The following is an 18,346-nucleotide window of genomic DNA, read 5'->3' as shown; positions in this document are numbered from 1 at the left end:
ATGCATGAAATACATGTAAATTATGTACGCCTGAACCTACCGGATTTATATCATGCCTTTCCCTGTTCCCTTAAATGCCCCTCACTCACTCACACACACACACACACACACACACACACGCACATACCCTCCCCTCCCCTCCCCTCCCCTCCTCACCTTACCCCTCTTGTGTTATACTATACTACATCACTGATGTTAAGGTCCTGACTTAAGCCCCGTTATACTCTTCATTTACTCTATTAATGCTATACTTAAATGTAAGTCCGAATGACTCACTATAATTATGCATATGCTCTTGATTGTGTGGTATCTCATTTATATAGCTTACTTTACTTAATTAGATACACACATCAATGTGTTGAAGAATTTAAAAATGGTCAAAATGTTTGTCACTTGTTCCCTAACATCGCTCGCCATTTTCTGTTTAAAGTTATCATATACATCACGTGGTCGCTCGGTTGGCTGTATGGTAATGCTTTATTAGAGATAAATAGGCCTAGGTCAGGTACTTTGTACAATGCATGTGGTATATTAAAATTCGCAAAATCAGATTCCCTAATACTGCCTCATTTACACTCCTCCCTCGTCCGGAATGTCCCCCTAACAGTGTCGATATTTATCCAGACATTATTTCCGATACTCTTACATTACACCCGGGAAGAGATCGCTTCTGGTTACATACAGTACACTTGTATTTTTCGCTGGAAACTACATCATTCATCCTTACACGTGCTTTGACATTTTGATATCAAACATGACACTTTAATTCTATTACAAGCACGCCGCTGAGATTCAATATTTGAATAGTGTAAATAAGCTACAAAGGCCCCCATATCACATCACTGGTTAATCCAATAAAACTGCTAAGCTTGCATATTGATTGTAATAAAGTAGTTTCTCTTTAAATAAGTTTTGTTTACTTTGCTTTCCAGATTGTGTCGGCGATATAGTGTAACGGAGTGCGGTCCGAGTTTACCTACCTCATCACCTCATCGAGAACCTCATCTTTTTGCGCCTTCTAGAATTAACGTCACCTGCATGCCTTGACCACAGACACCATGCCCCTACCTCTGGTGTGTCAACACCACCTAATGTCTGTTAATTTTTAGTAAAGATATGTAATTCACTTGCTATCGATTTTGCCGCGATAATCGTTAGTGGCTACGTCACGCTGCACGTGGAGTCAGAGAAATATTACAATTATGGGATGTAAGCAGTCTGCGCCTGAAACCAATACGAGGTCACTAACGGCAGATCCAGAGGAGGCAATGGCGGATAAGTTACCGGAGCCTGCTCCGCCAGCTCCCACGGATCCACGGCTACCGCTGGACGTTAGACAGGTGTTCAAGCTTAAAAAATCATGGAAGGGCATCAAAAGGTGTATGGAATCCACAGGAGTCGAGATGTTCATAAGGTAAACGTTTATGTTCTAATTTTCATTCATCTATATGTGTATGTGGTGTTAAACACTAGGCGTCTACAATACTGTGTGTGTATATATATCCTTGCTTGCGAGCTGTTGGTACTTCCGACCGGATCTCCGTCATTCCTCAGTGTGCTTCCTTAAAGTATAATTATAACACTCATTGTGTTTTGAGACAACCAAAAAAACACACACAAAACCTTTCTAATCTGTTCTGTCTATTGACATATTTAGTTAACGCTAGAGCTCTATTGATGCCATTTTACTTGAAACACACATCGATGATAGACAGTTCAATGCATAGGGAAAAAGCTGACTTGTGTAACTGATTGTCAGCGCGATGTAAGAGTCTGGGGACAGTGGATCAGGGAAAGGGACTTGTTTTGTGTCCCTGACACTCGGGGAGGGGGGGAGCACAGGAGGGATGGCTGACAATCCAGTCCCTACGTGCTGTGATTGCAAACTCGCGTTTCATCGATCTCTGTATAGCACCGAGAGGCAAGCCAAACACTCGCCTATGTTGTCTGAGCACTAATTCAAGATCTCTGAAACTCGTCAGTCCGGGTCTAGCATTGTGGTTTATTTGTGTAGGAACGGATACATTCCGGTCGTGGTTTTAAAGTACTGATCTCCGATTGAAGAAGAAACTATATTTATCACACTGTTTGACACAACAGATGAGAAAACGATTTCCGCGCTTGCACATATGGGAACAACTCTTATAAGATTTACTTGTTAATTCTTGACATGATCTACGATGCCCAATTTAAGTCTACTTAAAACATTATGCCGCGTAAAACAAATAAAATTGCAACAGTGATAAATCTACAAATAGTTTGTATATGAACTTCACCAATGTTTTGTTCAATACAACGGGTTCCACCATGTTAAATTTAAGTTTATCCATAAGTTCTATGAGTGCAACGTGTGCAAATTTGTGAAGCATAAGACTCTGAATTCGAACTAAGTAGTTTTATTTCTGACAAGGATTTGTTTTCTATAAACAACATTTATATGTTATTTAATACAATATATTTTGAGAATACTATTTGTATTTCTGAGAATGAGCATATAGCAGGAAAATAGAAACTCGCTTTCCTACTAGGAAACTAACTATAAGTTAGAACGAGATGTTGATTTATTAAGTGAAAGTCAAGCGGTGTGTTTGAAGCACTAGAGTGGTTAATGCTACAGTATACTGCCAGGTCGTACACAGGCAGTCTGGTAACGGGTCCGCCATTTCCGTGGCACAGCCTTTCATCATCTGGGCGATCGCAATTCGTGAGATTTCTCAGTGAAATTGTATTGGTTAAGATTTCCCATTGATATTTTATACTTAAAAGCTCCTATACGTTATTGATTGATTATGATTTTCTTTTGTCGTTATATTGATTGACCTCATTGGCATTCGTATGGCTTGGGATTCAACTGACCGATAGATTTTCCCATTGCTAATTGACAGCTTAAATAGCGTTTTATTTTCCGTAATTCCCTAGGTCATGTTTATATCTTGAACTTCAATATATATATACTTCATCAATATTATATAGATTTATATTTATATTTTGATATTTCACCTTGACGTATTACTGCTTGAGATATCTCCCTGGCGTTTAATTGCTTGATATTTCTGTTTGACATTCCATTGCTTGAGATTTCCGATAGACGATTTATTGACTAAGATTTTCCATTAAACGTTAAGTTTGCTTAAAACTTCCAATTGACCGTTGACGATCTAACTGAAATTTCTAAATTTCTAATTGACTTTTATTGCTCAAGATTTATCGTGTTAATATCTTATAATAGATTTCTCGTTGCCTTTTTGTAGCCCGAGATTTTCCTATAGTTTGTATTGCTTAATGTTCCCCAGTGATGATTTTATGTGTGGATATTTGTCATTGACGATTTACTACTAGGGAATCCCCGTTAACATTGTCTTGAAGAAAAAATCCTATAGATGTTTTATTGTTTTAGGAAATTGCTTATGAAATTGCTCTGAGATTCTTTGATATTTTATCGATGAGAATTACTTTTGACCTGGAGATTTTACATTGGCATTGCATTGCTACAGATGTAACATTAACCATTGACCTGATTTCATGACATTTTTCATATATACTAAGCTCATTGTTTGAGATATCTTATTGAAAACATAGAATTTGATGACTTGTTGTTTTTATTTCTCATTGATTCTGTAGAAGCTCAAAATCATTCAAAAAACGATATTTTATTCTTAGACGTTGTAATAATATTTTCATTAAGTAAAATTAAAATTGAAAATTGAAAATGTACCATGATTCCATGTCTCCTTCTACACACCATCATATATTTGAACTTTTTTTTTATCGAAATGACAACTTGTTTTATACAATATTTAATCAATGACAAAAGAGGATTCAAGAACAAGCAGACAGCTTGCCTGACTAGCCCTCAATAGGAGACGGCCCCTTGTTCACCCTACGACGCCATATTACGACGAGTTTGTGCAAAAACTTGATGAAGAGGCCATTACGGATGAAGTGATCACTCCACAATACGCCCCTCTACTTGGCCCTTGCCAATTAGATATTGGTGCGCTTATGTATTTGTAGATGAAAGTCTTGCGTATTGATTTTCGACGTGATTGTGAATCCCGACCATGATGGGCTGTAAACGTGTGTGAATACATGCGAGCTTGTGCGGTGGTGGCGAAATCCGAGGGAGGAAGGGAGGGCCATGCCTACACTCCGATACCATCCGCTCCCATATTCATATATATATTGATTTGAAAACGTTTTAGTTAGCAGGAGTGAGAAATCATGTGAGTTGAACTCTGTTTGCCCTACTGGAATCTAGGGCTTCCAGACAGCATGGTCAGCTTGGTTAGAGTATCCGCACTGATAGTATGCCCTGTGCTAATATATTCCCAGTACTATTCTGCCTCCCTCGTAATCTGATCTGTACTCTAATATGTTCGTATTGGTTCGTCCTGATAGCCTATTAATATGGCCTGATGGGCAGGTTCATTTGCTAATTTGGGTCTTTGTCGTAACCTGATTCCACTGATAATCTAACGGTAATCTGGTCAAAGTTCTAAGCTCATTAACTATAGAATACGTCTGGTATTTTTTGTCATAAGATATCTTGGTTTTTCGAATGACTGTTATGACGGTCATAGTCCCGTGGTAACTACAGCTCCGTGCTAAATTGGTGCACGTGTTTATAATATCTAATACATCATTTGGTCATCGTCCTGAGGCTGTAACAACGCCATACCTGGTCAAACAGCTGTTGTTGGTTTTTGTTTATGTATACACACATCTGGTTATTCAGATTGATGAAATGAATAATAGATAGCGACATATTCTATACATGTTCGTCCACAAAGATTAGTATATGTATGTGTGTGTATGTATATAATGTATGCATTATATACATGAATAGGGAGATGTGTATGTATATATATATATATATACAAGACACTGATTTGATATTAACCAATCTACAATGTACATGTATTATACATACGATGTATATTATCGCCCAGACCAAGTTATGTCGATCTGATGACAAGACGTTAAACATCTGGCGGCAATTAACGCGACAGATAAAAATGATAATAATTTCAAAATTTCAAAATTTATTCAAAATCGATATGCTATGTTTATATATTGTTAAATCTGTTCCTACAGGCTATTGTTGAGATTTGCATAACATCGAGGAAATTACAAACGAAATTGATGTAATCAGCGTAATCTCGGATAGAACTAGGTATAGGTTGATTGTGGGCGGACAGCGAGTAAGGAGAGACATGTAAACTTCCTTATGCTAGCCATCGTATAGAGATCGCACACACAGTTACTGTTATCTCTCGGTGTTCGACACGGTAACATCGATAGCAGCTACAGAAACCACTTACACCGAACGTTCCTATTTGTATTGTTGTGTATATATTCTTGTATCGCATGTATATCCGGCTCATGGTAGTCCTGTATTAATGTTCAAGCTGTACCTAGTCTATTACGACGGGTGCTGCCGTCTACAACATCCGGTTCATGCTGAACCTGTATGGTATACACGCTGTACCTAATCTATTATGACGGGTGCTGCCGTCTACAACATCCGGTTCATGCTGACCGTGTATGTTATACACGCTGTACCTAGTCTACCATGACGGGTGCTGCCGTCTACAACATCCGGTTCATGCTGACCCTGTATGGTATACACGCTGTTCCTAGTCTATTATGACGGGTGCTACCACCTACAACATCCGGTTTTTGCTGACCCTCTTTGTTGTACACGATATTCCTAGTCTTTTACGACGGGTGCTGCCTACAACATCCAGTTCATGCTGACCCTGTTTTTTGTACACGCTGTACCTTGTCTATAATATCGGGTGCTGCCGTCTACAACATCCGGTGCATGCTGACCCTGTTTGTTCTACACGATGTTCCTAGTCTTTTACGCCGGGTGCTGCCTACAACTTCCGGTTCATGCTGACCCTGTATGGCATACACGCTGTACCTAGTATCCCATGACGGGTGCTGCCGTCTAGAGCCTAGTCTTTTACGACGGATGCATCCCTCTACAACATCCGGTGCATGCTGACCCTGTTTGTTCTACACGATGTTCCTAGTCTTTTACGACGGATGCATCCCTCTACAACATCCGGTTCATGCTGACCCTGTATGGTATACACGCTGTACCTAGTATACCATGACGGGTGCTTCCTTCTACAACATCCGGTACAGAATGTTTCTGTTCGACGGTGTACCTAGTCTACCATGACGGGTGCTGCCGTCTACAACATCCGGTTCATGCTGACCCTGTATGGTATACACGCTGAGCCTAGTCTTTTACGACGGATGCATCCGTCTACAACATCCGGTACAGAGTGTTTCTGTTTCTTATACACGCTGTACCTTGTCTATTTCGGCGGATGCTGCCGTCTACAACATTCGGTCAATGCTGTACGCGCTGTACCTATTCTATTATGACGGGATATGCCGTCTACACCATTCGGTACAGAGAGTTTCTGTTTCTTATACACGCTGTACCTTGTCTATTACGACTGGTGCTGCCGACTACAACATTCGGTCAATGCTGTACACGCTGTTCTTAGTCTATTACGACATGTGCTGCCGTCTACAACATCCGGTTTATGCTGACCTTGTATATTAACCACGCTTTGCCTCTTTTATTTTGACGGGTGCTGCCGTCTACAACATCCGGTCAAGCTGACCCTGTATGAGTTATACATGCTGTACATATAGACAATTATGACGGGTGAAGCCGTCTACAACATCGGGTACAGTGTGTTTCTGTTTGTTATACACGCTGTACCTAGTCTATTACGACTGGTGCTGCCGTCTACAACATCCGGTTCATGCTAACCCTGTATGTTAACCTCGCTTTGCCTCTTTTATTATGACGGGTGCTGCCGTCTACAACATCCGGTCATGCTGACCCTGTATGAGTTATACATGCTGTACCTATAGACCATTATGACGGGTGAAGCCGTCTACAACATCCGGTACAGTGTGTTTCTGTTTGTTATACACGCTGTACCTAGTCTATGATATCGGGTATTGCTGTCTACAACATCCGGTACATGGTGTTTCTGTATGTTGTACCCGCTGTACCCAATCTATTATATCGGATGCCACCGTCTACAACATCCGGTATAGGGTGTTTCTGTATGTTTTACACGCTGTACCTACTCTTTTACGACAGATGCTGCCATCTTCAACATCCAGTTCATGCTGACCTGTATGTTTTACACGCTGTGCCTACTCTTTTTTGACGGGTGCTGATGCCTACAACATCTGGTTCATGCTGACCCTGTTTGTTGTACACGATGTTCCTAGTCTTTTACGACGGGTGCTGCCTATAACATCCGGTTCATGCTGACCCTGTTTTTTGTACACGCTGTACCTTGTCTATAATATCGGGTGCTGCCGTTTACATCATCCGGAACATGTATATGGTGTTCCTTTATGTTGTACACGCTGTACCTAGTCTTTAATATTGGGTGCTGCCTTCTACAACTTCCGGTTCATGCTGACCCTTTATGTTGTACACGCAATACCTTGTCTATAACATTGGGTGCTGCCTTCTACAACATCCGGTACATGGTGTTTCTGTTTGTTATAAACGCTGTACCTAGTCTATAGTATTAGGCGCTGCCTTCTACAACATCCGGTTCATGCTGACCCTGTTTGTTGTACACGCTGTACCTAGTCTTTAATATTGGGTTCTACCTTCTACAATCATCCGGTACATGGTGTTTCTGTTTGTTATACACGCTGTACCCAATCTATTATATGGGGTGTCACCGTCTACAACATCCGGTACAGGGTGTTTCTTTATGTTTTACATGCTGTACCATGTCTTTTACGACGGGTGCTGTCGTCTACAACATCCGGTTCATGCTGACCCTGTATGTTATACACGCTGTACCTACTTATTTTTGACGTGTGCTGCCGCCTACCACATCCGGGTCATGGTGTTTCTGTATGTTGTACACGCAGTACCTATATAGACAAGTATGACGGGTGCTGACGCCTTCAACATCCGGTAGGTGTTTCTGTATGTGTAAACGCTGTAACTATAGACCATTATGACGGGTACCGCTGTCTACAACATTCGGTACAGGGTCGTCATGTATGTTGTACATACTGTGCCTAGTCGAATATGCTGTCGTTTTCAATATCTGGGTCATGGTGTTTATGTATGAAGTACACGCTGTACCTAATCTATTATGATGTAGGCTGCCGTCTACAACATCCGGTTCATGGTTGTCCTGTATGTTATACACGCTGTATCTAGTCTAATATGACGGGTGATGCTGTCTTCAACATCCGGTTCATGGTTGTCCTGTATGGTATACACGCTATAACTAGTCTTGTATGACGGGTGCTGCCGTCTATACAACATCCGGCTCATTGTGGCTATGTACGTGTACATTGCATACGACAACTACAAATGTAATACCTTCTTCAGATAAATATGAAACAACACAGTTATGAAATACATAAATCTATGTCCTATAATAGTAGAACAAACCGTGTTTATGAGACAGACTATAGAGAAATATCTAGAACAATGATATGTTATAGTTTCATTCCTGGAACTGTTAATCTGATGACTTTGGTCATATTTAAAAACATGAAATTCATGCAAAAAAGTGTTAATGGAGCCCTATGGGAAAACAAGTAATTCGAGAATGCGGTTACAGTATTGATTCAACCGTGGAACACGTTTAACCGAGACAATGTAATGAAAATGAGCCAGGTTCCGTTTTAATACATCCCATTGTCACCGATAGGGCCGCGTTATGTTTCTGCTGCAGTTCCACAGCGGGACCAGTAATTTGTTTATTTCCCTTCTCGATCATGCTAAACTCATTATTTACCTTTGCCACCTTGTCAACAACGCTGTGCAAAACACACATGTGAACATAAAGGTTTGAGTGTTGTTACGCAATGGGTAATTGGCCGGAAGCTATATATTTCCATGGCTGTCACCAAAGTTAATGTTAATTTGGTGTTAATAGTTGCGTTACTTCAACAACGATCCCGTACCTCCAATGTCGCAAATGTTTTTATAAAAATACATTGCCATGCAAGTATAGCTGTGGGACTGATGGCATCGTCGTTGATTTGTGGAAAACGATGAGTGATTTTGACGACGATGAATTAAAGTCAAACGCATATTCTGCGAAGCTTTTAATGCCATGATGAAACCTTTTCATAATCTAACATTTTATTTCATATATATTGCAGATGATTCGATAAGCTTTGCTACAAATGGGATGTTAAAAGACTAACTTTGACGAAAAGAATCGGAATGATAATTGACATAATCAAATAGTATAGTGTATGGTAAATTAAACAAAAACCAAGAACATCGTCTTTACTCTTGCAAGGAGTTATCGAATCGTGGACATACTCAAACAAATCTCACAAGAACGCAGTATAACTCACTGATTGGATCCCAAAGTCCCAAAATATTTGAAGGAGACGGGGAATGAGATTACCGTAGAGCCGCTGTTTGTTGCCGGGCCCTCCTCATCTCGCTGTTGCCTGCTTCAGTTGGTTCCCAGACAGTGCCAAACATTTTCTCATATTGTGTAATTATCAAATGCATATTGTTGTGTACCCGAGATACACGAAAATTAACTTTACCGTTTTAACATGTTAACACAGTGACAAATGTGCCTTACTTTACTTTCTCGATTTGTCTTTCCGCCTTTGTCAAGATTCCGAAAGCTGTTTAATTGTCTTAATGATGGAATTGATGTTTAATTGTATATCATTTATGTCAAAACCTTCGTTTATAACGACTTACATTTCAATCATACACACACATATATGTATATATATATTTATCGCACCTCGGACAAAAATGTCCAAAAAACATTGGTTTAGAGCTGTCACGTGGTGACCCTCTAATTTTCTATAGAGGGTCAGTAGGATTCCATTATAGGGCAATATGGCTGCTCATTGCTCACCGCTTCAAAACTAAAACAACAGATACGGGTACCTGAATATTCTAAAAATGATACAATGCTCACCGTCATTCCTATTCGCTTTCATTTTAAGCAAAAAGGGTCCTCGATGCGATAAATTCGTTATATAGTCAGTTTCTGATTCTCTACAGAACCATAGAGGGTCTGTAAGATTTATAGGGGGCGAGGGCGGAGCAACTGACTATATAACTAATAATATATAGCGAATACTAATATTCATCCTGTCTACCTAGTTACCAAGATTTCACACAGTGTAAACTTTGCCACATCCGATTGCGTAATGCTTCCTACTCCACACAACCATGAGTATTAATAGTATCACAGTTGCGTACTCTGTATTGTACGGACACATAGTAACGTTAACTCAAACTGTGAATCTGGGACCATAGAAATTGTAAAACTACAGGGTCAAAGTTCAACATAGACGATTTGACCGGATGTCAAATCGTCTATGTTGAACTTTGACCCTGATGAAAGCTGATGAGTTTTCTGGCATTTTTGCCAAACGACTGCCCGTAATTTCGTGTATCTAGTTTAAGTGTTTGCCATAAATGTTCCACTTTATTTAAGTATGAATGCTGTGTGAAGGTCTTTTGTGGGCAGTATAATAACTTGATTTAACTTGAAGTGTAACTTATCTTCAACTCTGTTTCTATAGCACATCATAGCAACACATCGTCATAGATTATCGTACCAGGGACGGACGGGACCTTTGGTCAGAATCAATTTACAATTGATCACCACATCAAACCTATCTTCAGAATACGGCGACCACAGCTACAAAATGTAAATTTTGGTATTCAAGTAAGAGCAAGCATGGCTATAAAGTTATAAAGGGTTACGCCTTGTGGTCAAAGTTTAACACATACAATGATGAGTATTAAGCCGATAATGGAGTTGTTCTGTCCCGAACCGTATATTTCAGAGTTTTGCCACTATATGGTCTAGACACACAATTTGTAGCTTTTGGCAATAACTGATGGCATGGCCAGAAGCCAAAATTCATTTGGAGGGATGGTTTTCCCCTTGAGCTTCGAATGTCATAATATGGTGTTTTGCAAGAGCTTAATGTTCGTCACAAATTTCACATCCATCGACAGTTTTGTTTGTGGTTAATTGTTATATTGTAAAGTGTGTGGATATATATATCATAGTCCAACAGATAGACTTAATCTGGCTTTCTGACTCTGAATTAAAATAATAAGGATAGTATTTTTGGAAAATTTGTTGGGTCAAGCATGGCAACGAAGAACAAAATATTTTCATTTGAAGATGGAGGATCAAAGTATAGTTTTGGAAAATGTTGCTGTCTTATTGGAATCGAATACAAACGCAGTTAGACCCTGACGGGAACGATTAAGCCAAAAGAAATCCAAAAGATAATGACCTGGTATTGGTCAAACCAAGAACAGAGTCTTGCTGCACGCTAATTGGTTATTTGTGAGTCAAGCAAAATAGCACCCGCAGGGGCATAGCTGGGTAATGTTGACACCAATGATAAGTCTTGCAGGACCCCGGCTCGTTATGGTAAAACAAAACAATCACGCAAATATCTGACTTGGTGATTGTTATGGTCAAGCCAAACAAACTTTGGCTAGCGCTGATTGGGCAATGGTGAAACACAAATGAATCTGTTGTAAATTTGACTTTGATATCTGGGTAATGATGAAAACAACAGTGCCCCTGGGCCCATGACCTGGTAGTGGTCAATCAAAATTATCACACAATACCTGAATAAACAACAAAAGTTGTCAATCCAAAATAGAACCTGCCCGACACTTGGCAAAAGACAAGCCAGAGAGAAGCCCACTAGACCCTGACTGGAGCATTTTCATCAGCATAGTCATGGGTTGGCAATTATAAGGGTCAAGCCAAAAATAAAACATAGCTGACATTGACTGTGTAACGGCCAAGTGCAATAGCGCCCGGCAGGACTCTTATAGAGTATTGATCAATCGACAAAAAGTCATGGAAGATCCAAAATAAATAACTGGTCATGATAAAAGATCCTCGCTCGATCCTGAATGTGTACTGGTCAAGCCAGAGAGAAACTCGAACCGTCCATAAGATAGCGCGAAGTGCAGCAGGCTATAAATGGATTCCGTACAAATACGGACGCCTTATTGATATATGCGTCTCCACACGACTGGTTCTGATGAAAGCTTCATTCAGATCTCCACGCGAATCTAATCACAGATATAGATTTCCCGAGGTTCAGCCAGCGATGCACATAATAAACAATTGGGTTTTTTGTATACAGTGGACACTAGGCACTCGTACGGCAGTAATGTAATTCTGGCCAGTCGCGTTGGTCAATCATATGAATATAGATAAATAGCGTTTTGTTATTTAGTTAATATATACGGGCATGGTGTGTGGGCTTATAAGGATGGGCTTGGTTTGAGATCGGTAAACGTTATTAACATTATGTAAATGTCAACACGGAACAGTAATGGGTGTTTTCTGTGTGTCGGCACCAGTCTTGTGGTCAAGAGAACGTTAACATGTAGTAAAATGTTTGTGTAGACCCAATTAACACCTGTGCCGGTGAACCACACCGGAAGTCAATATGTTCCCTACAAATGTTCCCTTGTAGTTTCTTGTTCTGCTTTGGTATACTAATTGGCTTATGACAAAGAATAAACATTTTCCACCAGGGATATATTTGATAGTCGAGGAAACATTGAAGTTATTCTGGGAAACATTAAATTGGCATTCTAGGGGAGACACGTCAGTGTATAGAGATACATCGGTAGGAACACATGCGTATAGTGGATGAGGATATTTTGTCAAAAAGAAATTTGTCTTAAGTGTCACAGCCTTTAAGAAAGAACAATTCTGCATAAGGTCCGACATTAGTCGCCTCATACGATCACACAGTGGGATACAGCAGGTGTGTCCTTCTCCGAACCTACACGGGTTGTTATACTTCTATCTTGAACATTTCGATATCGATTTCTCTGTATATCTCTGAATGATGACAAACAAAGATTCAAAGTTCAGTAAAAGCCGGACACACGTCTTGAAAAGTGTCACATACATTGTAATATGCACACCCTTTGTTGAATGTGTCTGAGTAGGCGTATTCAATACATATACGTAGGTTTGGTGCTGAACTAATTGATTTCCATTGGGATACTACACAGCTCAACGTGCATCAATGAGACGTTGAAGGAGTTGACAAGTATCCTCCAATGGTAATGTATTGTCTAAGTATAGACGTCTCTTTTGAGGACTAAAGTATGGTCAAAGTCTTTGTATAAACATTGTGTAAGTCTGTAAACCAGTCATTCAAAAAGTGGTTTATAGACTAAAGTTGAGCTGCGACCAATCAGTATCTAGAGGTAACGGGGTGTTAAAATTGTGATGTAAGCACTAAGCCAGTTATCACATAACTCATGTCACGTGATGGTTTGTTCTATCATTCCACTCCACTCGACGGTAAACCGAATCCCCTGGTCAATAGAAGCCGTGCTATAGAGGTAGCGGTGCGCGAGATCACTTCAGATGTTTTAACCTGAATCTGTCAGGACGGGATGAATGTATCAGTCTGATCAATTTCCTCTGTTTGTATCAACTCCGATGTATACAGAAGAGCTTCGTTAATCCGACAACGCATACACAAAACCTGGTTAATCCGTATTATGCATGTACTGTTTACTGTCGAATCTTGTTTAACTTGACTACATGTACTCCGAAGAGCATTGTTTATCCGGATTTGCTACGAAAACAGCAAGAGAAGTCACGTTAATCCGGAATGTTCATATATACACCACAGGAAATTCTCACTAATCCGGACTATCAATGTATACAGCACTGTAGGGTCTCGTCAATCCGCACTACTCATACATGTATATATACAGCGAAGCTTTGTTTATCCGGACTTTCTATGTATTAAGTGGAGTGTCGTTTCACGTCATAATATATACAGCAGTCAGATAATCCGGACTGACCATTTAAAATGTATACATTACAGTATTGTGTATTCTAAATATCCATGTAAACAGCACAGACTCGTTCATCCGGACTGCTAATGTATACATTTGAATGTCGTTAGCGGTATTACCTATATCTGCTGTAGAGTCTCAATTAACCGGAGACCAATTATCCTCTAGACTTTTATGTTACGGAAATATCAAAATGACACTACGTGTTTCATTTATAAGTCATTTCTAAAGATTATGCCCTATGGTCCTGTTACATCAATGATTTTCTTTTCGGTATAGAACAGGACTATTTCATATAGGTCAATGCTTATTTTCATGCTGTACAATCAGATTAACAGCCTCGTGAACGCTTCTAGTCAATTGATACTATAGATACACCATCACAACTCTTCTCAGATCTGAATTGTCTAATAGCTTTGCAAAGATGTCATCGCGCGAAGTCAAAGCTGTATTGATTTCTCGCAGTAATATTTACCTTAAGCTTGCTGAGAAAGTCAGCGGTCCTGTTAAGTTGTTATAAAATTACAACAAGCCAAGAAAATTCCGAAAAAATAACTTTGTATACAATCACTACATGCGCACTGAGGTGGTAGGTGTCTGTTGTGAATGAGTAAACGTAAACCGCCGGGAAGTTTCAGAACAGTTTAGTCTGAGCGTATGTCTATTTATAAAGGGAAATGTGCCTCGAAACGTACACCTTTTGATATCACTTAAGGCTGGTTTTCTTTGGAAACTTCGTTATTCACTTTACTTGTAAAACATTTGGAATAGGGGTGTGATGCACACGATTAAAGTTCTTTTTTTAACAATGTTCGTTTATCTTCACAATATCATTTTATCCAACAAATACCTCCATGCATACGAGTTAAAGCTATATGACATTCGAGTTTCACCATCGTGCATTGGTGAATGTTGTGTAGATGATTGATTTTTCAATTGACATTCACGACTATAAAACGTTTCTCTTCAAAACGAAATAGTCTGTCAGAAATTGTGGTATAATTGCTTTTAAGATATGACACCGACAACGGAATACTGTGCGACTTTGAACGAGTAGGTGATGGCATTAATCCAAGCGACCCCCCCTCCCTTGACATTTTCATTATTTTATTTACCAGCTGTATCTTCCGTCTACCTTCACTAGTTTATACCTATATTGGAACGAGACTGTGATGGATTAGGCCTGCTCTGCAATCAATTACTAGTACTAGTGTTGTGAATATATTTCACATTACGCAATACGTCTGTTTCATCTGTACTTATGTACGTCTCTGTATCTCCGGTGGCGTATTATATGTAGATATATATTAACTTGCCATTTAATGCCGTTTTCTTGAGTGTGCTAGTTTTGTGTAACCTGCAACACTCACTTGTGAGGTCAAAGGTCAATGGTAAATTGGTATTCGGCTATCGTAACGATGAAGGCAGCTTCCCTCAGAGTTAGACCCTGTTAGACAGCTCAGCATTATTTATGCATTGCCTGTCTAGGATAATCGAATTTAGAAAGATACAGTAGCAGTTTTATTAGCTCACCTTGTCCTGAGGAGCATTCATAGGCCAAGGGAATTCAGTGTTGTAAAGGTGAATGGCGTTGCGCCCCTTTCGCACAGAAGGGCGGGGCCAAATAGGGAAAGTAGGGGTAAATCTTCTAAAGCCTACTCAACAAGTATGGGTGAAGACGTTTGAATTTAATTTAGCTGAAATCATGCGAAAAGCAAGATAATTTAATGATGTATAACGGATGGGGCCCTATAGGGAAAATGTATATACATGTTAAAAAGACTACTAATAAAGGTCGATGTAGTGGGTTTAACATTTGACCTTAACCCTGCGCCAAGGGGATTCATTGTTTTATACATGAGCACGTAGTGTATGGCTCCCCTCGGGGGCAGAGAGGCTTGGCCTTATAGGGGAAATAAGGGATATATCTTCAAACAGCTGCTACCTAGGTATGGATTCAGGTATTTCAACCTCTTTTGCTACGAGACATCCCTGGGCCAATGAGGTCCATATGGTATATACGTGCATGAAGTTTGTGGCTCCCCTCGGTGGTAGTGGAACCTGGCAAACAGAGGTTATTGAGGCAGGAGCAGTTTCCAGTTCCAATAGGAGAAGTTTAGCAAAGTTTTATGCAAATGATCATCAGCTGATTTTTTTCCCCAAGATCTATGTCTTGAGTAAAAGTGGTCTTTGATTTGCCAAGAATTTTTTTCAGATTATATCGCAATTTAAAATGGCGGCCTGACCTGTGATTGTCACTTTACTTACGCCTTTGGTAAGAAAACTTGATATAACAATGTTCTCTTGGTTCCTAACAGCTACTGTCGTTGTTCTGGTTGGTTCGCTAAACACTAAATTCTTCGGAGCCATTTTAGTCAAACGTCAAGGACATGTCTTTGCCATTGCCCGTACAACATGGTTTATTGTAATGCTTAGACTCGATAACATATCTCAGATTGTCGCTATGGTCTGAAAATACTCTGTCGTCATCAGAGACGACACCAAGACATCAAGCATTCGAAATCGGCACCCAGATATCGTACATTGTTGGAGAATGGCACCCGCATTTAGCATTGATTAGCAAGGACAGCGCATTGCAGTTGCAATAGAAGGGCGAAAACTAGACTGAGCTTGGTGATTCTTATCCTGTGTATTACATGTACAGTATCTGCGCGTTTCCATGCCAAAAAACGTGAAATGAATACTGTGGACACATAGAAAACTCTTGCTGGGAAAGTAAGAATTGTCAGTAGCGCTGACCATTCCGTGAAGGAGAGAATTGTCACTAACGCTGACCGTCTGGATACCGTCACCGCCATGGGGACCCGAATATGCCCAGTAATACAATAACACACCCGTGGGGAAACAAACTGTCTATTATAGGATTGCCTTATACAAACTTAGTGATACTGTCACATCAATGTCAGCGTTCTATTGATCCCAGGGGTCCACGCGGCCCGCTCGCGCCAATTACACAACAACCACGCTTATTGGACACGACAGTTATAATACAATGATCATTTTGGGGGAGGAGGAAAGTGTTAGGGCAACAAATCATTTTGTAATAAAGTAATCTCTGAAATAGAGGAAGGCAGTATTGATAGAAATGTAGGTCAAGTGACAATTTACCTTAACAACTGAAATATAAGACGTCAACAAGGCGCTATGTTGTAGGAACAGTCGAAGATAGCTTCTTTTGGAATGGTGTCTTCGTGTAACTTTCATACCGGTGGAGTACACACGAGATATCCGCTGTTCTTTTTGTTCTCCCCTTATTAACTTTGATATTCGAACTCAACCGTTTAATATAGAAAAACCAAGCTTCACTATCGGTAGAATTATCGATTCTAACTGTGTACTTTGCTGTTTCGAACGGTTACACGTACAACTGCAAAACTTCCCGCTTTACATCATTTCTCTTCAGCCTGGTTTCTGATTGACCTTTGATATTTGAGGATCACACAAGACAGTGGTTTGCGAATCCTTACCAAAAGAATGCCCTTTACGGCGCTCGTATTTTGAACACAGCAGCATACAATTCATTGACCTTTTTGCACGATTGAGAAGCAATAAACCTGCATTTGACGTAACAAGATTCCCCTATATGTTCTCATTGTTAAATGTTACGAGACCCATAGCTGCTCAGAAAAATGTCGTAATTTAGACAGGCGACAATGTGACTACTCGTGTTTTGTCCCCAGTTGTGTTCTCTGACAGTAATTTGGCCGACATGGACGACATGTGTCGGGGAAGCATCCTAACCGAGACACATGACTTGTTTTGTGTGTGATGAGCACCCTGGGTGACCGACACGAGCGATGTATGTGTAGGGGAGGGGTTTGGGCAATCCAATTGACATCAACAACTTTTGTCTGGGGGATAATACTCGACCGATACACACGACTTCAGTCTCTCAGACGCGCTAGAGAATCATCTTCACCGACACAGGCGACTGTAGTCGGGAAACCAATGCTTGCGTAACTCAAACTTCACGTGAATGGTCACATATATTACAAAACTTTAACGTAAATCCCTGTATTAATACATATCATCATGTACATGTCTGTCCTAACCTATACATGTACATGACAGTTGTAGGCTCACATCTCATATCGGTGTGAATGGGGTTGCTGTGATTCAGAAGCTGTAATTGCGCCTTTTATCTCCCCTCTCTCCCCATAAATAGCACATCAGATTTCAGGAACAATGACCGCTTTCAAATAAATAGGCTTCTTCTTGTGGTAAGTTTTAAAATAAAACTGCCATTTATCTGGTCAACAATGTAGAAAAAGATCACGCCTACTTCATTTCATTTTTATTTTACCCTATGCTCAAAACGTAAAAATATATCGGCAAAATTTCACAGCAGACGTTTGTTAATTAATTTGCACATAAAACGCTTTGTAAACAGAAACATTTCAACTCCTGTATGCATCATACAGCCAGAACCTGACCCGTTTGTGTGTT

General features: G+C 40.0%; 1 protein-coding gene across 1 annotated transcript in view; it reads left to right on the top strand.

Annotated features, from left to right (window-relative positions):
• Nucleotides 1–18,346, top strand: part of LOC110443266 (globin-5-like) — a 93,359-nt gene that overhangs the window by 54,343 nt on the left and 20,670 nt on the right. The window contains exon 3 of the mRNA XM_021487387.1: nt 933–1,414. Coding sequence (XP_021343062.1) covers nt 1,203–1,414 — 212 coding nt within the window. The 5' untranslated portion in view covers nt 933–1,202. The remainder of the gene's footprint in view (nt 1–932; nt 1,415–18,346) is intronic.

The sequence above is a fragment of the Mizuhopecten yessoensis genome, unplaced genomic scaffold (assembly GCF_002113885.1).
Source record: "Mizuhopecten yessoensis strain PY_sf001 unplaced genomic scaffold, ASM211388v2 scaffold716335, whole genome shotgun sequence".
NCBI lineage: Eukaryota > Metazoa > Mollusca > Bivalvia > Pectinida > Pectinidae > Mizuhopecten > Mizuhopecten yessoensis.
Note: the sequence above shows the minus strand (reverse complement) of the source record. Positions and strands in the feature narration are given on the sequence as shown.